Source organism: Heterodontus francisci, chromosome 16 (assembly GCF_036365525.1).
Source record: "Heterodontus francisci isolate sHetFra1 chromosome 16, sHetFra1.hap1, whole genome shotgun sequence".
In the NCBI taxonomy this organism is placed as follows: Eukaryota; Metazoa; Chordata; class Chondrichthyes; order Heterodontiformes; family Heterodontidae; genus Heterodontus; species Heterodontus francisci.
The window spans coordinates 87,206,863-87,228,303 of NC_090386.1; the positions used below are offsets into that span (position 1 = coordinate 87,206,863).

Below are 21,441 nucleotides of genomic sequence, written 5' to 3' on the forward strand. Positions count from 1 at the left end.
ATTTTGTATCTATGCTGCTACTGACTCTTTTATTTCATGAGCTCTAACTTTGCTGACAAGCTGTTGGGTAATGCTTAATCAAATGTCTTTTGGAAATCAACAACATGATCTTCATCAACCCTCTCTGTTACCTCATCAAACAACTCGATCCAGTTAGTTAACACGACTTGCCCTTAACAAATCCACACTGAACCTCTATAAAACAGTTGTTCGGCCTCAGCTGGAAGATTGTGTTCAATTCGGAGCACCACAGTTTAGGAAGGATGTGAAGGCATTAAGAGAGGCTGCAGAAAGGTTTTACAAGAATAGTTCCAGGGATGAGGGACTTCGGTTACAAGAATAAATTGGAGACGCTGGGGTTGTTCGCTATAGAGAAGGGTGAGAGGAAATTTGATAGAGGTGCTCAAAATCATGAGGGCTCTGGACAGAGTAGATAGAGAGAAACTGAAAGGTGGAGAACCAGAGGACACCAGTTTAAGGTGAATGGCAAAAGAACCAATGGCGAGATGAGGAAAAACTTATTACGCAGTGAGTGGTTAGGATCTGGTATGCACTGCCTGAGAGTGTGGTGGAGGCAGATTCATTTGTGGCTTTCAAAAGGGATTTGGATAAGCAGCTGAAGAGCAAAAATGTACACAGCTATGGGTAAAGGGCCAAGCTGAGTTGCTCTTGCAGACAGCCTGCACGGCACGGACACAACTGGGCAAATGCCTCCTTCTGTGCTGTAACCATTCTTTGATTCTGTGAAGTTGTTGAGTTTCTAATGTTTGCCTACTGCTCGGTAGACACTAAGACCCCACTGTTGTCCCTCCCCACCTCTCCACACAATGGTTATCAACTATAACCACAGTAATATTGTAACATGTGCACTGTGTATCCCAGTCTCAGAGCCTGAATCAGCTCTGGTAGGATCATTTCCAGAGCCTCGTTGGCGCAGTAGGCAGCGCGTCAGTCTCATAATCTGAAGGTCGTGAGTTCGAGCCTCACACGGGGCACTTATTTTACAGGAAGTTGAATTTATGCAATGAACTGAAAAGTGACAGCAGGGTCTGCAAAACCTGCTGGGGTGGGGACGTCTGACTCTGTTCCAACGGGCTCAATCTCGTGTCCGGTGGTCAGTGGTTCCTTAGATTGCAGACAGCAACAAACTTTGCTGATCCTTCCCTTCGGTTTCATAATTTATTATTTCCACCTTGCGGGTAATTGCAACATTCACCGACGGCACCAAGACCCCAGTCTCTATTCCTAATGCAGGGTCACTGACCTGAAACGTTAACTCTGCTTCTCTCCGCAGATGCTGCCAGACCTGCTGTGTATTTCCAGCATTTCTTGTTTTTATCCCACTCTCTATTCCATTGCTTTTAAAGTTAATCTGGGATGGAGAACATCGTCAATAAAGTGGGTAAGTGCACTGCAGAGAGTGCAATAGCATGCAGTATAATAATGATGACCTTGGTACTGCCCCATGGACATTAACTGACAATTACTCCCCTTCCCCTCCCTGTCTCCCCCATTCCCCCCTCCCTGACCCCCTCTCCATTACCCCTCTTCTTGACCCGTCCTTATTGGCCCTATTCCGGGCCCCTGTACATTACCCCTCCTTGACACCCTCTCCATTGCCCCTCCCTGAACTCTTCTTCATTGCCCCCTCCTTGACTGCCCTCCTCCATTGCCCCCCCCCCACCCTAAACCACTCTTCTTTTACCCTCTCCCCAATCCCACCTCTTTATTGCCCCTTTCTCTGAACCCTCTCCATTGCACCTCCCTCTGACCAGCCTGCTCCCTCCGTCCCATCAGCACAACTTTCTATTGCGCCCAGCTCCTCCAATAGAGACTTGAACTCGTCCCTGACATTTGAATAATCGCGGCGGGCATTAGGACCCAGCGGTTCCCTGGGATGTCATTTCCCTCCCCGCCCTCCTCCAGCCGGCGGGCACCGCCTGCAGCCCCACCCCCCACCCCCCCCCCCCCCCCAACCCCTCCACTCCCCGGGCGGCAAAGCGGCACCTCCCGCCGCCGGGCACCGAACCCCAGTAACCCGTTACTGAGGTCTGGCGGCAGCATCACTGAAACCCCTGAAATGCTGCAGCTTTTACACAGGATTTCCCAGTCCCAGAGCCTGAAGCTGCTTTGCCAACATTGTCGTCAGAGCCTCGTTAGCGCAGTAGGCAGCGCGTCAGTCTCATAATCTGAAGGTCGTGAGTTCGAGCCTCACACGGGGCACTTGCTTTTATTTTTACAGATCATTAACAGCTTGGCTGCTTGATCCCTCAATTGAATGAAGTATGTCAAATACACTTAATAAGCCCTGTACGTTTAGAACAGTATTGCTAATTTAAAAATAGAACGAAATATTTAGCTGAATTCATTCAGGAGACTGGCTGATGTTGTCTGCCTGGCAACATTATCCCATCTGTGAAGCTCGAGTGAAAAAAGACCTGCATTTATATAGCGCCTTTCACGACTGCAGGAGGTCCCAAAGCACTTCACAGCCGAAGAAGCACTTTTGAAGTGCAATCGCTGTTGTAATGTAGGAAATGCGGCAGCCCATTTTTACACAGCAAGCTCCCACAAACAGCAGTGATAATGACCAGATAATTTGTTTTAGTGATGTCAAATTGAGGGATAAATATTGGCCACGGTACTGAATGGTTGAGGCAATTACATAAGAACATGTGAATTAGGAGCAGGATTAGGCCACTCGGCCCTTCGAACCTGCTCCGCCATTCAATAAGTTCATGGCTGAACTGATTACTCCACATTTCCACCTACCGCCGATAACCTTCCACCCCCCCCCCTTGCTTATCAAGAATCTATCTACCTCTGCCTTAAAAATATTCAAAGACTCTGCTTCCACTGCCTTTTGAGGAAGAGAATTCCAAAGACTCACGACCCTCTGAGAGAAAAAATTTCTCCTCATCTCTATCTTCTATGAGCGACCCCTTATTTTTTAACAGTGACCCCCAGTTCTAGATTCTCCCGTAAGGGGAAACATCTTTTCCACATCCACCCTGTCAAGACCCCTCAGGATCTTATATGTTTCAACCACATCGCCTCTTACCCTTCTAAATTTCAACAGATACAAGCCTAGCCTGTCCAATCTTTCCTCATAAAACAGCCCGCCCATTCCAGGTATTGGTCTAGTAAACCTTCTCTGTACTGCCTCCAACGCATTTACATCCTTCCTTAAGTAAGGAGACCAGTACTGTACACAGTACTCCAGATGTGGTCTCACCAATACCCTGTGTAGCTGAAGCATAACCTCCCTAATTTTGTATTCAATTCCCCTCGTGATAAACGATAACATTCTATTAGCTTTCCTAATTATGTGCTGTATCTGCATACTAACCTTTTGCGATTCATGCATTAGGACACCCAGATCCTTCTGCATCTCAGAGCTCTGCAATCTCTCACTATTTAGATAATATGCCTCTTTTTTATTCTTCCTGCCAAAGTGGACAATTTCACACTCTCCCACATTATACTCCATTTGCCAGGTCTTTGCCCACTCACTTAACCTATCTATATTCCTTTGTAGTCCTCCCCTTAGGTCCCCTTCACAACTTACTTCACTACCTATCTTTGTGTCATCAGCAAATTTAGCAACCATATCTTCAGTCCCTTCATCAGATTCATTTATATAAATTGTAAAAAGTTGAGGCCCCAGCACCGATCCCTGTGGCACACCACTCGTTACATCTTGCCAACCAGAAAATGACCCATTTATGCCTACTCTCTGTTTCCTGTTAGCTAACCAATCTTCTATCCATGTCAATATGTTACCCCCTACACCATGAGCTTTTATTTTCTGCAATAATCTTTGATGTGGCACCTTATCAAATGCCTTCTGGAAATCTAAGTACAGTTCATCCAATGGTTCCCCTTTAACCACAGCACATGTAACTCCCTCAAAAAATTCCAATAAATTGGTTAAACATGATTTCCCTTTCACAAAACCATGTTGACTCTGCCTGATTACTTTATTTTTTTCTAATAGGCCTGCTATACCGTCTTTAATAATAGTTTCTAACATTTTCCCTAAGACAGATATTAAGCTAACTGGCCTGTAGTTTCCTGCTTTCTGTCTCCCTCCCTTTTTGAATTCGCTATTTTCCAATCTAACTGAACCTTCCCCCGAATCTAAGGAATTCTGGAAAATTAAAACTAACGCATCAACTATCTCACGAGCCACTTCTTTTAACACCCTAGGATGAAGTTCATCAGGACCCAGGGACTCATCAGCCCGCAGCTCCAACAATCTGTTCAGTACCACCTCCCTGGTGATTGTAATTTTCTTGAGTTCCTCTCTCCCTTCCATTTCCTGACTTACAATAATACTGGGATGTTACCTGTATCCTCAATAGTGAAGTCCGATGCAAAATATCTGTTCAATTCATCTGCCATCTCCTTATTATCCATTATTAATTCCCCAGACTCACTTTCTATAGGACCAACGCTCACTTTGTTAACTCTTCTTTTTTAAATATCTACAGAAACTCTTACTATCTTTCTTTATATTTCTAGCTAGCTTTCTCTTGTACTCTAATTTTACCTTCCTGATCAATCTTTTAGTCATTCTTTGCTGTTTTTTATATTCTGTCCAATCCTCTGACCTGCCTCCCATCTTTGCGCAATTGTAGGCTTTTTCTTTAAGTTTGATACTATTTTTAACTGTTTTAGTTAACCACGGATGGCAGGTCCCACCCTTGGAATTTTTCTTTCTCGTTGAAATGTATCTATTCTGTGTATTCTGAAATATCCCCTTAAATGTCTGTCACTGCATCTCTATTGACCTATCCCTTAACCTGATTTGCCAGTTGGCCATTTCAACACACCCCCCTGCTCACATCTCTGTCCTGGGATTGCTGCAGTGTTCCAATGAACATCAATGCAAGCTCGAGGAACAGCATCTCATTTATCGATTAGGCACACTACAGCCTGCTGGACTGAACACTGAGTTCAATAATTTCAGAGCATAACGGGTCCCCCTTTTTATGCTTAGTTATTTTTTTAGCTTTCCTTTTTTATTTGGTTATTTTATTTTCGGTTTTTCAGTTTGTTTAATTTGTTTCCACTGTGCTTACCCACTGTTTTGGTTTTTTTAATGTGTTTTTTTTAATGTTTTGCTTGGAGTGCTCTGTGCTTTTCAGACATTCACACCCTATCTGTACTAACACTTTGTCTTTCAGCACACCATTAACATACCATTCGCCTTTGTTCCATGACCTTCTGGTCAGTTATTCTCTGTGACCTTGTCCTATCAACACCTTCACCTATGTTATCTCTTGCCCCACCCCTGCTTTACTTGCTTAAAACCTTTTACATTTCTAATATTTGCCAGTTCTGAAGAAGGGTCTCTGACCTGAAACGTTAACTCTACTTCTCTCTGCACAGATGCTGCCAGACCTGCTGAGTGTTTCCAGCATTTCTTGTTTTTGTGCCAGTTCACTTTAGCTCGCTCTGCTTTCATGCCCTCATAATCGCCCTTATTTAAGTTTAATATACTAGTCTCGGACCCAATCTTCTCTCCCTCAAACTGAATATAAAATTCAATCATATTATGATTGCTGCTACCTAGAGGCGCCTTAACTATGAGGTCATTAATTAATCCTATCTCATTGCACAATACCAGTTCTAGTATATCCTGCTCTCTGGTTGGCTCCAGAATGTATTGTTGCAAGAAGTTATCCCGAAAACATTCTATGTACTCCTCATCTAGGCTACCTCGGCCCATCTGATTTTTCCAGTCTATATGTAGGTTAAAATCCCCCATAATTATCGCTGTACCTTTCTGACAAGCTGCCATTATTTCTTCCTTTATACCCCGCCCTACAGTGTGGTTAATGTTAGATGGCCTGTACACCACTCCCACAAATGACTTCTTGCCTTTATGATTTCTCGTCTCTATCCAAACTGCTTTTACATCTTGGTCTCCTGAACTTAGGTCATCCCTCTCTATTGCGCTAATACCATCATTAATTAACAGAGCTACCCCTCCACCTTTTCCTAGCTTCCTGTACTTCCTAAATGCCGTGTACCCATCAATATTCAGGACCCAATCTATGTCATCCTGCAGCCATGTCTCTGTAATGGCTATCAGATTGTACTTATTTATTTCTATTTGCGTTCTCTGTTCATCTGTTTTGTTTCGAATGCTACGTGCATTCAGATACAGAGCCTTTAGTTTTGTCCTTTTATTATTTTTGTAACCTCTAGCCTTATCTGTTGATTTACTGTTAGATTTGTATGCTCTGTCCCTTCCTGTCACAGTCTATCATTTCCCATATTAATACCTTTCTCTCTTGCCTTGCCTCTACTCCTTGATTTACCATATCATTCCAAATTAGATCCCTTGCCCCCACTATTCAGTTTAAAATCCTCTCTACCTCCCCAGTTATGCGGCTCGCTACTATACCAGCCCCAGCACAGTTCAGGTGTCGACTGTCTCAATGGTACAGCCACCACTTTCCCCAGTACTGGTGCCAGTGCCCCACGAACCAGAACCCACTTCTACCACACCAGTCTTTGAGCCACGCATTAATTTCTCCAATCTTATTTGCCCTTTGCCAATTTACAAAAAAAAAGTGACAATTCTGGAATAAGTAAGTGAACACAACAGCTCCAGACTTCAGCTGCGAGATCTTTGGGAGCCAGGATACTAGGTGTTAGAGAGAAAGAAACGTATGCTAATTCACTGAATCCCCCAAGGGGTAGAGGTGGAAAAGGTGGGGGGGGGGGAAGGAGGGGCAAGGAGGAGAGGTTAAGGAGGAAGAGGAGGAGTGGAGATGAGGGGGAGAAGGGGAAGAGGGGGAAGGGGGAAGAGCAGGGAGGGAGGAAGCAGTTAAATGAATTTGCCTCATTGGACTGAATGACCTACTCCTGCTCCTATTTTCTTATGTTATCAACAAAAGGCTGGATTCAGAGAAAGTGAGTGTAGAGTGTAGGGATCTGGAGCTGGAAGAGATTTCAGAGAAGAGGTGGGATGTGGCCATGGTGTGATTTAAAAACAAAGATTTTAAATTTGATGCACTGGCAGCAAGTTAGATCAGTGAGGGCAGAGGTGATGAGTAAGTGAGATTTTGTGCAGGGCAGGATTCACATTGTAGTGTCTTGGACAAGTGGAGTTTATGGAGTCTGAAGGATGGGAGGCCAGCAAGGAATGTTAGAGTAATTGAGATCAGAGATGATGAAGACATGCATGACAATCTCAGTGGCGAGGAGGCCAATGTTACATAACGAGAAATGAGCGTTCTTTGTCATGGAGAAAATATAGGGTCTGGAACTAAGTTCAGGGCTGAACAGGAAGGCAAGACTGCAAACAGTCTGCCTCATTGTCAGACACTGCCTGTGGAGGGGTTAGAGACCTGTGGAGGCCATGGGAAGGGACTGTAGTGTCACAGAGCCCAAAGATTATGATTTCAGCCTTCCCAATATTGAATTGGAGGAAATGATGGCTCATCCTCGACTCAATGTTCAACAGGCAGCATTTAGACAGTCAATGGATCAAAAAATAGATTGGAATATCATCAGTGTAAACGTGTTATAACGCCATAGCATACAAGGCTACGGGCAAAGTGCGGGAATATGGGATTAGAATAGTTGGGTGCTGGCTGGCCGGCACAGACACGATGGGCCAAAGGGCCTGTTTCTGTGCTGTATAACTCTATGACTCCAAAGGTTGCCAACTCTCCAGGATTGTCCTGGAGTCCCCAGGAAATAAAGATTAACCTCCTGGACATTGCTGCAAGCAACCTGGAAGAGAAATTATAAGGGCATTCAAAGAAATGGTGATTTTTAAAAATTTTCTTTTACGATTTTAAAAAATTCATTAAAAAAAAATGTGGAGATAGGGGAAAAAGGCTGATTGGGTGGGGCAGTTGGAGGCTGGAAGTGTGTCGAAATCTCCAGGAATACCTCCAACCAGAGTTGGCTACCCTCTGTAGGACCCCATTATTTTACAAATTATGTCATTGGTAGGAAGCATTGCAGGTGAGGAATGGACGGATTTGTTTTCGAGTTACCTGATTTTCTCTCTCTTTTCAACCTCACTCTGGATTTTTAAAAGCTGATTGGGTTTACTGTGGACCTCCATTATGTTCTACGGCATTTGGTGAAAAGTGAGGAGGTTTTGTAAGATTAGTGGTTAGTTTGCTTATGGGTTGAGGGAGTAACTAATAGAAAGAGGAGACTTTATAGAGATAGCATGTAGTTTGTCCCCAGGAAATAGCACTCCTCTTTAAAGTGCACTGAGATATGCACTAATCTAATCTCTGGGAGGGATAACATTATAAATCACCTGATTTTTCCTCCTCAAATGTCATGTTGATTGGATTGTAGTGTGAGTCACTTCCTGCCAATTTTAGATGTTCAACGGGAGGCCTTCAATTTATTATCCGGTTTGCATCCCTCTCTTGAAATGTAAAGTCATTATTTTAATTAAGTAACATTGTGTTTCTGTGATTTATTTACTCTACTCATCCCTTCTGTGACTGTTCTGATTCTGCTTCAAAACTGTGGGTCATGAATTCAGACATAAACAGGAATGCTGTAAGTACATGGCTCAGTCACTTTCTGTCAGGAGAGACAGGTTATTTATCTTACAGGTCCACAGCCCATCAGAACTGAAGATAAAAACTAAAAAGCATTTTAATAAAAGTTGGAAACAGGAAATGAGAAAAAGTGGAAACAATTCTCGTATCAAAAAGAACTAAGGATGCAATGAGAATTTCTTTTTTATGGATTGAGCCATCATCTGGAATGCCCCTGAAAGGTTGCTGGAAGTAGATCGCATACTAAGCTTCAAAGGGGAACTGCTTATATACCTGAAAAGGTAAAACATAAAGTTCTATGAGGAATGTGTACGGGAGTGCTCTTTCAAAGAGCCAGTATAGGCATGATGGGCTGAATGGCCTCCTGCTATGGCATGACTGACTGCTGGCTACTCCAGACATGTTCCTCTGTTCTCTTTACTTGTAGATTAAACTGCATCAGTAAACACATCTTGAGATTTTCAGATACATCTGTGGTATGCATGGATAAAGAAACAAGTACCAGACTATTGGACTTCTTGACTAGTTGACAATTCAGTGTGGAAAGATAGTTGTACTGCCTTTCAGATGAAGCCCCCCATTGTCTCTTTGGGTGGATGCAAAAGATCTGACGACACTATTCGAAGAACAATGAGTTCTCCAGTGTGCTGGCCAATATTCCTCCCTCCTCCCCCCACCACCAAAAATAGGTCGACTGATCTGGGACCTTGCTGTGCACAAAACTGGCTGCTGCGATTGGCTAACTAATGATGACTACACTTCAAAAGTAGGTCATTGGCTGTAAAGCACTTTGGAACATCAAGGGGAGGTGAAAGGTTCTATAAATACACAGTCCTTCCTGTCATTCTTTTCATTAACCGAAATGGGGGGGGGGGGGGGGGGGGAGCTAAATCATCTCATTCCGTGCCTCCAGAGACGATGCTGGGATAGTGGCATAACACATTCTGCTCTTCCCGTCCTCCGGAATGAAAACCCTTCGAAAATCCATTACAAACAAAATAGTCAAACTTTATTCCACTTGATTCATAAATAAAGTCCCTTTAGATCATAAAGCCATTGTGTACACTAGGAATAGTCCGTAAACACCTGACCTAATACCGCGAGTTTTGAGCTAAAATGCTGACTGGCGCAGCTTAGTATTGGAGCCCCTTTTTTATTCGTCCTCTTTATTTTTTTCTCATCTTGAGCGGTCCGCATTTTCTTGCTGTATTGATGATATTGCTCTGAAGCACTAGCTGCATACTGTCCCATCCTCACGTACTGCGAGGTGCGGAAGCTTTGCATCAGCCCCTCGACTTCCCACCGCTCCTCCTTGTGTTGGCTGCAGCAGTGCAAGGCCGCGGGATCGATGGGGTGCGCCTCGGTGTTGAACAGGTAGCCGCCGGCACCCAGCACGCATTCGCCGTAAGGTGTGGTGACTGTGTGGAAGGTGGACCCATCGTTATGGAGAAAGTTGTCGGGGTCAAAGAGCAGGTAGAGATACTTCACCGTTTCCGCCAGAAAGAAAGACTCCATGCGATTGTCTAGTTTGTGGTCCCGCAGGTCCCGGACCTGAAATGTAAGAAAATAGAGCCGATCATCGAATCTACAAAAGGCACAGTGGATGCTCAGACATGGATTAGAATCAAAAGAATTCGTAATATTACTAACTATGGTCCAGCACAATGATCAATGGATAAATATACAGGGGGGTGGGGTGTAACAATGAGCCACGTAGAGCAGAAATAGTCATGCAGTGTATATAGGTAGGCATGGACTGTGGAATTACAGGCACATGGTAACCAAGTCTGATCTGGGGCCCACCCAATGTAAAGGCACACATGCACTTTCTGGCAGGAGTGACGGGCTAGAAATCAGGAACAGGAACCACGGCTGATGTGAGGATACGCAATAGATTTCCTACATTACAACAGTACCTACGCTTCAAAAGTACTTCAATGTAAAGCCCCTTGGGATACCCTGAGGTTATGCAAGGCACAGTATAAATGCTTGAGCCTCACCCATGATGGACAGGTGACTTTTTTCTTTCCCCTCCTCCCCACAATGATCTTGATCCAGATTTGGTACGTCACAGTGGAGTACATCAGAGCAAACTCAATGGTGAGGAAGCGTGATTTACAGGAAACCTTGCTGAGTTTAACGTTCCGAAGAAGGGTCAACTGACCCGAAACGTTGACTCTGTTTCTCTCTCCACAGATGCTGCCAGACCTGCTGAGTATTTCCAGCATCTCTTGTTTTTATTTCAGATTTCCAGCATCCGCAGTATTTTGCTTTTATTTGAGTTTAACAGGTTCTGTACTTACTGTAGCAAAGCCACAATCCACACGGCTGATCTTCTCAATGGCCTCGATGACATCCCTGCCCAGCTCCAGGAGAACTGGGTCCCCGGTTGCCTGATACAGATACATAGCACTCTCCACAAGCTCTGTAACAACAAACCATCCCCTTATTGCATTGGAACAAAGGCAGCTGTGGAAGTGAGAAGACTCCAAAAACCAACAGTCGGCTGTAGGTTTACACAGATATATTTCTAACATGGCCCTGGAATCCCTGCAAAGTTTGGGATGTGGGACCCTGTTGGGTTTCACAGACTATGGGACACCCTCGGGGTCGGTGAGACCAGGAGTTTGAAATGGCTCCATCACAGATTAGTGAGTCCAGAATTAACTGTCTAAATTTGGCACCACATTAATGGTGTTGAGGGTATATCGGGGGGAGGGGGCGAAATAGTCTTCGATTTCTTTCTCGCGTGATTTTCAAAATTAGGGGCAGTGAGTGGTTGGGGGGGGGGGGGTGGGGGGGAAAGTGGGGAAGGGAAGAGTGGTAAATCAGGCGGTTTCATTAACATAACTATTGCTCTCCAGCCAAAGACCAGTTACATCCCCTGGTGTGTAGAGTGAAGCCGATGAGAATGCCAGCACTTCTACAGGGGATGCAAGTCCTTATTAAGCATCAGGGTCAGTTTATTCTATTATATTTCAGAGTTTTTTTTTTCATTCTTAGCACTGTAAGTACTTCTAGAAGGGCAAAACCCCTACCACAACTATTTTCAAGGAAGACAGTGGTGCATAATTGGCACAGCTCATTTAAAATGATACTTTAGAATGCTCGAATGAACTGTCCAGCAATATGTAAGAACATAAGAAATAGCAGCAGGAGTCAGCCATTTGGCCCTCGAGCCTGCTCCACCATTCAGTAAGATCAGAGCTGATCTGATTGTGGCCTTAACTCTACTTTCCTGCCTGCCCACCTTGTCAATCAAAAACCTAACTCAGCCTTGAATATATTCAATGAGCCAGCCTCCACTGCTCTCTGGGGAAGAGAATTCCAAACACTAACGACCCCCTGAGAGAATAAATACCTCCTCATCTGTGTTAAATGGGAGACCCCTGAATTTGAAACTGTGTCCCCTAGTTCTAGATTTCCCCACGAGAGGAAACATCCTCTCAGCGTCTACCCGTCAAGCCCCCTCAGAATCTTATATTTCTCAATAAGATCACCTCTTGTTCTTCTAAACTCCAATGGGTATAGGCCCAACCTGCTCAACTTTTCATCTTAAGACAAACCCTTCATCCCAGGAATCAACCTTGTGAGCTTTCTCTGAACTGCTTCCTATGCAAATATATGTCTCCTTAAATAAGACCAAAACTGTGCACAGTAATCTAGCTGTGGTCCCACTGATGCCCTGTATAGTTGTAGCAAGACTTCCCTACTTTTATACTCTATCCCCTTGCAATAAAGGTCAACATTCCATTTGCCTTCCTAATTACTTGCTGTACCTGCATGCTGACTTTTTGTCATTCATGTACAAGGAGACCCAGATCCCTCTGTACCGCAGCATTCTACAGTCTCTCTCCATTTAAATAATATTCTGCTTTTCTATTCTTCCTGCCAAAGTTGACAACCTCACATTTTCCCACGTTATATTCCATCTGCTAAGTTTTTGCCCACTCACTTAACCCATCTATATCCCATTATGTCGGTGTAAATGCACAATGACAGATAAGGTGGATTGATGGATTTACAGCTATTATTTTCTCGACAGACACTCCTGATTTTGGTTGCGTGGCTTAGGGTAGACACAAAGTGAAAGGCAGCAAGGTCAGGGTTGTCACTACTGTAGTCTGATACCCCAAGTAATAGGCTGGAAAGCTACGTTGACAGGTCAGTGCAAATGTGGGAGGGAAGGGATTAGGGAATTTTAAAACAGAACATTACGAGAAGTGTGTTAAGTTTCTCGTTCCCAATGCTTAGCGATGGAAGTTAGTTTTACATTTTTATACTTACACACAATCCTGACTTGGAAATATATTGCCATTCCTTCATGGTCAGTGTGTTAAAATCCTGGAACTCCCTACCTAATTGTGGGTGTACCTACACCATATGGACAGTAGCAGTTCAAGAAGTCACAACCACCTTTTCAAAGGCTATTAAGGAGGAGCAATAAATGCTGGCGTTGCCAACGACGGCCACATCCCAGTAACGAATAAAAAACATCTCTAATCCTGATAAAGACTTAACACCAAGTTCCTCCCATTGTCTGAGTTAGCTGATTTCAGCCAGACCAGCAGTAGAGCTGCAACAATGAGCCACTAGCACAGGGAATGGAAAAATAGCTCCTGATCCAGTGAATGACCTTGACTGGAAAGTGTATGCCTGGATATATCGTGGAGAGTACAATCAGGCTTGGCTGTGGTGTCCTAACAATCAACTAGTGTGAGAACACTTGCTGTTTGGCAAAAAAATAGTGATAAAATAGCCAAAATACATTTTATTAGTTGTGTACTGACTCTAACAAAAAGGGGTTTGTTCAGAGGTTTAAAGACTATTAAATAGCTCCTATGGTGGCCCAGAACTTAGCCAGTGAATTACTCATACAGGCTAGCAAGATCTCTCATAACCTGTGCTGAATAAGCTGGGGCAGCCATTGGTTTCAATGTGCCTTTGTTTTAGAGATGAAATCAGCCAGAGTTCTTGATTGCTATCTACAGACTCCTGGTGGAAGTGCATATAGAGGCAGGATAGGGTTTAGCTGCAATGAATGCCCCTTGAGAGTCAAATAGCTCAACCATCAAGGCTCGCACACACAAACAGTGGCCACTTGGTCAAGGTATCGGGGATGACCTGTGCCCGTGGAATCGACGCCCTCAGGAGCAGTGGAGGAAAAATTGGCAAAAAAAATGTATTGTTATTTTTCTTATTAAGTGCCTGATCCGCAACAACATTACGACAAGGGATCATCAGCAAGGATTATCCTAGCACCTGTAAAGTTGGCATTAAACAGATTAACTGGTCTTCTAACTCATTTGCTGTTGGTGGGGAGGGGGAGGGAAATCACAATGGCTGCTGCATTTGCCTACATCAAAAACAATGGTTACACTTAGTGTGAAGTGCTTTCAGGCATCCCGTGGATGAGAAAGGGTGCTATTTAAATGAAAGTTCTTTCTTCACCTGGTCGAAGTGGGTAGCCTTCCCGCTTATCCACAGTTGAACCCTGAGGGATGCTGTAAAACTCGGGTAGGCCCCCATACTGCTTCCAAACCTGGTAGTAGTTGTGGAATGTTTTCATCGCATTATTAATGTCGCCAATCAGGCTCTACGGTAGAAGGAACAAAATAATGCATCAGCCCTGACTTAAAAGGCAAGAAAGTCTGGTTTAAAATGTAAGAGTTTTAGAAATCTTAATTTCTCTACAGCGATAATGTACATCATGAAGAGTATAGAAGGGTTTTTCAAAACAGGGAATAGCCACTAGAACTACATAGGGAACAGGAGTGGGAGTAGGCCATTCGGCCCCTCAAGCCCGCTCCACCATTCAACTAGATCATGGCTGATCTTCTACCTCAATACCATTTTCCCGCACTATCCCCATATCCCTTGATATCATTAATATCTCAAAATTTATCGATCTCTGTCTTGTACATACTCTATGATTCAGCCTCTACAGCCCTCTAGGGTAGAGAATTCCAAATATTCACCGCCCCCTGCGTGAAGGAATTCCTCCTCATCTCAGTCCTAAATGGCCTATCTCATTCTGAGATTGCGTCCCCTGGTTCTAGACCCCCGACCACCAGCACACCCCAGCCAGGGGAAACATCCTTCCTGCATCTACCCTGTCGAGCCTAACAAGCTGGTCCCTTTTGATGGCTCAATCCTGTGGGCCCTTCCTCCAACCAATTATTTCTCTTCCCTGAAGCACATCAGGAATTGTTCTCCTGACAACTTGCATTTATATAGCATCTCTAATGTAGTAAAACATGACGAGGTGCTTCAAAGGAGTGATTATCAGACAAATATAGATACTGGGTCACATAAGAAGGTATTAAGACAGGTGACCAAAAGCTTGGTCAAACAGGTAGGTTGAAGGGGTGTCTTAAAAGGGAGGGTGAGAGAGGTGGACAGGTTTGTGGGGGGGAATTCCAGAGCAGAGAAAGCACTAGGGAGATTTAATAGTTACTTAAAATTGTGAAGGGTTTGACACAGTCAATAATGAGAAACTGTTTCCACCGGCAGGAAGGTCAGCAACCACAGAACACAGATTTAAGATAATTGGACAAAAAGAACAGTGGGGTGGGGGTAGGGGAAGAACGAGTGGCTAACATTTTTTCTTTAAGCACAGCGAGTTGTGGTGATCTGGAATGCACTGCCAGAAAGGATGGTGGAAGCAGGTTGAATAGTAACTTTCAAAAGGGAATTAGCTATATTCTTGTAAAGGAAAAAACCTGGAAAAGCTATGGGGAAATAGCAGGGGAGTGGAACTAATTAGATACTTCTTTAAAAAAGCCGGGATACATATGCTGGGCCGAATGGCCTCCTTCTGTGCTGTAAGATGCCATGATCTAATTGACTTTCTTGCCTCTTGTACCTGCTTATATTGTCACTCCGAGGTAACTTAGTCAAAGACAAGATTATACCACAGTAAACCAGCCACGCAATTTTGCACAGTGCAACGCCCTTTTTGAAGCTGAACTTAAGAACATAAAGAAATAGGAGCAGGGGTAGACCATATGGCCCCTCGAGCCTGCTCCACCATTCAATACAATCATTGCTGACCTTCTGCCTCAATTCCACTTTCTCGCTATTCCCCATATCCTGGATTCCCTGAGAGACCAAAAATCTGTCTATCTCAGTCCTGAATATATTCAATGAATAAGATCCACAACCCTCTGGGGTAGAGAATTCCAAAGATTCACAACCCTCTGAGTGAAGAAATTTCTCCTCATCTCAATCCTAAATGACCAGCCCCTTATCCTGAGACTGTGTCCCCGTGTTTTAGATTTGCTAGCCAGCGGAAACAACCTCTCAGTGTCTACCCTGTCAAGCCCCTTCAGAATCTTGTAAGTTTCAATGCGATCTCCCCTCATTCTTCTAAACTCAATTTACTAAGCCTCTCATCATAGAACAACCCTCTCCTCCCAGGAATCAATCTCGTGGAACCTTCGCTGTGCCACCTCCAAGGCAAGTATATCCTTCCTTAAATATGGAGAGTAAAACTGCACACAGTACCCCAGGTGTGGTCTCGCCTAAGCCCTGTACAATTGTAGCAATTGTACCACTACAAAATGAAATGACAAACAATGCGAGAACACACAAGAACAAGCAACAAATCTTAGAAGCGATATGCTCATTTGTTGTTTGTTAGCATATTACAGTGTCATGTCTATAACATATTATCATTCCTGTTCTTATAACAAAGTGCTTTGAAAAACTCACAGGAACACAGGAATTGCTTGACGAAAAAAAAAAGACCACATTCCATCCAGTTTGCTTGCCTTCCACCATCCTTGTAGTCACAGGAGTAACGATAATGGAGTTAAGCAATCATGAACTTAATTTTTTAAAAAGCATGACGTGGTATAGAACCAACAGCCCGAGCTGCATCTGTGGGGTGGGTGCATGGATTCTATCCCACTGTGCAGAGCTTCTGATTGCAACTGCACTGTTATGAAGTAGATGAAAGATAACTCTGCAAAAAGGTGGGGTGATCAGGGCGGGGAAAGATCATATTTCTTCCTAGACTGCGGTAGACATGGCAAGATGATACAGGAAAGCGATAATCTCCAAAAACAGAGAATACCTGCAAGGCTAATCAGTTGTGGAGATGTCAGCAGTGGCACAGTTGGTTGCCCTCTTGCTTCTGAATCAGAGGGTTGTGGGTTCCAATCTGACTCCAGAGACTTGAGGACAGAAATCTAGTCTGACACTCCAATGCAGTGCTGAGGGAGTACTGCACGTCCTATTAGAGGTGCCATCTTTTAGATGAGATGTTAAACCTAGGTCCTGAGTGCTCTCACATGGAAGTAAAAGATCCCATGGTACTATTCCGAAGAAGAGCACGGCAGTCCTGGCCAAAATTTACCCCTTAATGAACATTGCATTGAAACAGATTACCTGGTCATTATCATATTGCTGTCTATGGGAGCTTGCTATGCGCAAACTGACTGCCGCATTTCCTACACTGCAACAGCGACTACACTTCAAGAGCACTTCATTGGCTGTAAAATGCTTTGAGGCATCCTGAGGTTGTGAAAGGCGCTATACAAATGCAAGTCTTTCTTTTAACGGAGCTGAGCCCAACCTCTTACAGATTTTCCATCAGCAGTCTCTCGGTAGTGATCCCTATTTATTCTATCAATATTCCTCAATAATTTTGAGCACCTCTGTACATCACCCCTTCATCTTTACTGCTCGGTGAACAATCCCAGCTTCCCTAATCTCTCCACATTGTCTCTGGACTGTAGATTGGCAGATTGGACCGGGAGTGTGGGAGCAATCTATCATTAAATTTCTCTTCAAAAGGAACCTTGCAGTATCAACAGATCCATCATCCTGGTCAAACAACTACAACTCAAGCCTTAATTGGTGGAAATGTGTCTTGGAAAGAAATTTTAGCCAATTTAAAAGTTTATAAGAAGTAAACATCACAAAGGAAGAAGCAAAAAACAAGAGGACTGAGCTCGGCACAATAGCCTAGCAATTCCCACCTGAAGTCCTGGCCAGAAAGCTTCCAGAGACTGGAAGACAGGCATGGAGACAGTGCCTTTGTACATCTGAACCCACACATACCAGTCATCAAACTTTGTGTAATTCTTAATAACTTTTTCATAGTCTATGAGAAAAAAGAAATACATTATAGGAAGGAACTAAATTGAAGTTAATTTCCAACAGGAATAAATATTTAAAAAACTGATTCATTGGGTTTCTGAAACAGCTGGTATCTGTTACAATGAATAAGAGTCAATCTCAGTTAGCGTTTGTGTTGGTAGATTAGAGTCTAGTCCAGAATGTTCTGTGTCCCACCAGTGTGACAGAAACCACGGTCTAAATGTTCCAATTATTCGTACAAAGAAGATTTTCAAAGTACATTTTGTACAAGAGTCCAGTTCTGAAAGGGATTTAATTTCTCCTGCTAATACACTGGTTTACTCAGAACACGAGCAATTTTTCACTCAGGTTGTTAACCTGTTTAATTTTACAAGTTAACCAGAGGAAAATATGAAAGGGTATTAAAGTTTGCATGTGTGTTACTCATTTATGAACTTAACAGGAGAAGCTGTGCCTGGAATTTCCTGAGAAGTTGTGTCATAGCTTCAGCACAAGGGTAGCAGTGGGCTGCTTTATCCCCTGAATCAAACTCACATTTAATCAACTGACACTGAAACGTCAAAACATGTGAATTAAAGCCTGGCTACCCGACCCGAACCCGACCAGACCCAACTACATGTTGGGTTCGGGTCGGGTCTATATTCTGAGTCCAGCATTCGGGCTCGGGTCGGGCTGGACAGTGCTGCCTCCGGGAACTCATGGGATCAGGCTTGCCCAAGATTCCCCACGACTCCATCTGCAGGAATAGCCTGCTGCCGGAACAGGATGAACAGGATCACAAGTATTACCCACTTGGACAAGGTGGAGCACAATAACATGTTTGATGTCATTAAATTTATTGCGATATTCGTGTTGGGTCGGGTCAGGTCAGGCGCGAAAAAAAATTAAAGGACTTGGGCCCAGGTCGGGTTCAGCTTGGCTGCGGTCGGGTCGGGTTTCAATTTTATACCCAAGCAGGCCTTTAGTGTGAATTTCCTCGATCATTCACATTGCTTCCAAGATAGTTATACTGAAACTCTCTGCCACTCATTTACATATCTCTGTCCTAAGACTAGCTCACACAAATTTCCTAGAATTCCCACAAAGAGTATGCTGGAATAATTCCACGTCTACAAATTTAGGCACAGCACAGTCCAAAGTCACCCAACACTGGTGTAAGTGAGACTTTTTTTTTTAAAAAAGAGTTTGATAGCAATTTTCTTTGCACATTATTTTGTGAACTTTTCTTACTTAAGTTGACAGCACGATACTTAACCAAGATACTATCAGTCTCAGTGTAGCTGAAATTTTTCATACCCACCGTCCCGCTATATGTTCAGAAGGACTATGCAGCTGAAATACCTTCACAATGAAAACAGTCCTATTCTGCATAACAAATGGATGGCAGCAGCAGGCAAGAGGCTCAGAGAGTGAGACATCACTATTACTCCTGTTGGTGGTAGTGCATCTGCACTCATTTTACACCGGTGCAAATGAGATTAGCAGGAAATTTTAGTGCAAGTTTCCCACTTGTCAGATCGGCACAGAAACCAGTGTAAATTTCAGCATAATTTCTGCAGAGGTACAATCCAGGAAATTCAGGCCCTTTGTTTTAATCCACAGAACTAAATACCTTAAATCATATTCCATATTGACAAAATTAATTCAAGCTGTTGCCTTTATGATTCAAGACCCCCTCCTCCCTGCTTTTGCAAAAGAATGTCACTCAATAATCTAAGTCAGCAAGTCAGGTAAGTGCAAGTAAAATATAAAGTAAAGCACAACTCATTGTCTGATCAAGTACTGCCAGGGCAGATACAAGTATAGGTTAGATACAGAGTAAAGCTCCTTCTTATTCTGCCTCACCAGAGGACAGGTACAACACGAGACATGTCTTATGTTGTTCACACCATCAAATATTTCGCCACATACATCAAAAGCTGCAGAGGAAATAGTGACACAGAAACCAATTTAATCGGAGCACAATTCTTACCAAGGAAGGAAGCCATCAAACCCTCATCCTGCAATAGGATGGCTCCTTTCACCAGATACTCAAAATAGGAGTCGATCCCTGCTCCGATACCAGCATCCTGTGCCACCCACTTTGATGTTACCACATCGATATGGTTTCCAACCTATGGGAAAGAGGCAGGGTTGGGGAAGGGAGAAAAGATCCATTTAAAACAGATCCTGATTTCATAGTCACTGAAACAAATTAAGTCGATTTTCATTCAGTAAAAATGGTATTTTTAAAAATTCATTCATTGGATGGGGGCGTCGCTGGCTAGGCCTGCTTTTTTTTTAGATTAGAGATACAGCACTGAAACAGGCCCTTCGGCCCACCGAGTCTGTGCCGAACATCAACCACCCATTTATACTAATCCTACACTAATCCCATATTCCTACCAAACATCCCCACCTGTCCCTATATTTCCCTACCACCTACCTATACTAGTGACAATTTATAATGGCCAATTTACCTATCAACCTGCAAGTCTTTTGGCTTGTGGGAGGAAACCGGAGCACCCGGAGAAAACCCACGCAGACACAGGGAGAACTTGCAAACTCCACACAGGCAGTACCCGGAATTGAACCCGGTTCGCTGGAGCTGTGAGGCTGCGGTGCTAACCACTGCGCCGCCTTTTGTTGCCCATCCCCAATTGCCCTCGAGAAGATGGTGATGAGCCGCCTTCTTGAACCGCTGAAGTCCATGTGGTGTTGGTACACCCACAGCGTTGTAAGGGTGGGAGTTCCAGGATTTTGACCCAGCGACAGTGAAGGAACGACGATATAGTTCCAAGTCAGGATGCTGCGTCACGTGGAGGGGAACTGGCAGATGGTGGTGTTCCCATCTGTCTGTTATACTCTGCCCTCAATCTATCCCCTCCCAATGAACTTTTTTTTTTGTTTTAAAAGGGAAGTGTGCCATTATTTTTGGACTTCTGCACAGAGGCACTCAACTGGAACTCCTAAGGGTATCCAGGCTACTGTGACGGCCCTTCTTGCAGGGTCACAACGTTTTGTGAGCTACCTCCTCCACAGCTCCACATTCCTGACACACCAGCCAAACAAAAGGAGCAGGCATTCCCATTACATATAACTCCAGATCTGGCTCCTTCAGCTTGTGGAAAGCAACAGGTCAACAACAACTTGCATTTAATAGCACCTTTAATGTAGCAAATTATCCCACGGTGCTTCACAGGAACGTCATCAAATGAAATTTGGCACCGAGCTGCATAAGGAGAAGTCTGAACAAGTGATCAAAGAGGTAGGTTTTAATGTGCGTCTTTAAGGAGGAAAGAGAGGTAGCAAGCTTTAGCATAGAATTCTAGAGCTTAAGGGGTGAGAGTCTTCATAAGTGACACTGACTATTGTGGCAAGCGACAGTAAAGGCATGCCTGTTGAAACAGCAGCAATGGATCACTAATTAACTATATTAAAAAAATGAACTCTTTCCTAGATAATGCAATTTGGCTGCTTGTAATTGGCACCAACGACAAGTCCATCTTTGCAAGTTGATAAATGGACCAAAGTTCAACAATGGGCAATTTCTGTAGCAATTCATATCAACTGGAAACAGTCAACCCAGCTGTAATAAAGAATAAGGTTTGAAGGTTTTAAATGAGTTAAATATTTAAAATTAGCAGTGCACAGTGAAACAGGTGAAAAATAGTTGTGTGTGATACATGCGATGTTTTGTGGGTGAATGCACATGTATTGTATTAAGGGCTGAATGAATGCTGCCTCTGGACTGGATCTCTTGTACATTCAATCGACAATCTCTTAGCTCAGTATTGTCTGATTAGGA

At 43.7% G+C, this 21,441-nt stretch overlaps 1 protein-coding gene and 2 non-coding genes across 3 annotated transcripts in view; 2 read left to right on the top strand and 1 right to left on the bottom strand.

Moving 5' to 3' along the window:
* The first annotated feature begins 922 nt into the window (after window positions 1-922).
* trnam-cau (transfer RNA methionine (anticodon CAU)) lies at window positions 923-995 on the top strand. The gene has a single exon. It is a non-coding gene; the product is annotated as a tRNA-Met (tRNA).
* Window positions 996-2,150: 1,155 nt separating this feature from the next.
* On the top strand, window positions 2,151-2,223 carry trnam-cau (transfer RNA methionine (anticodon CAU)). Its single transcript has one exon. It is a non-coding gene; the product is annotated as a tRNA-Met (tRNA).
* A 7,313-nt stretch (window positions 2,224-9,536) lies between these two features.
* The window catches only part of edem2 (ER degradation enhancer, mannosidase alpha-like 2), a 45,258-nt gene continuing 33,353 nt past the window's right edge, over window positions 9,537-21,441 (bottom strand). Inside the window, exons 7-11 of the mRNA XM_068048569.1 lie at window positions 19,627-19,768; window positions 17,534-17,658; window positions 14,001-14,145; window positions 10,853-10,974; window positions 9,537-10,100 (exon numbers count right to left, since the gene is read on the bottom strand). Of these exons, the coding sequence (XP_067904670.1) occupies window positions 9,615-10,100; window positions 10,853-10,974; window positions 14,001-14,145; window positions 17,534-17,658; window positions 19,627-19,768 (1,020 nt within the window). The 3' untranslated portion in view covers window positions 9,537-9,614. The remainder of the gene's footprint in view (window positions 10,101-10,852; window positions 10,975-14,000; window positions 14,146-17,533; window positions 17,659-19,626; window positions 19,769-21,441) is intronic.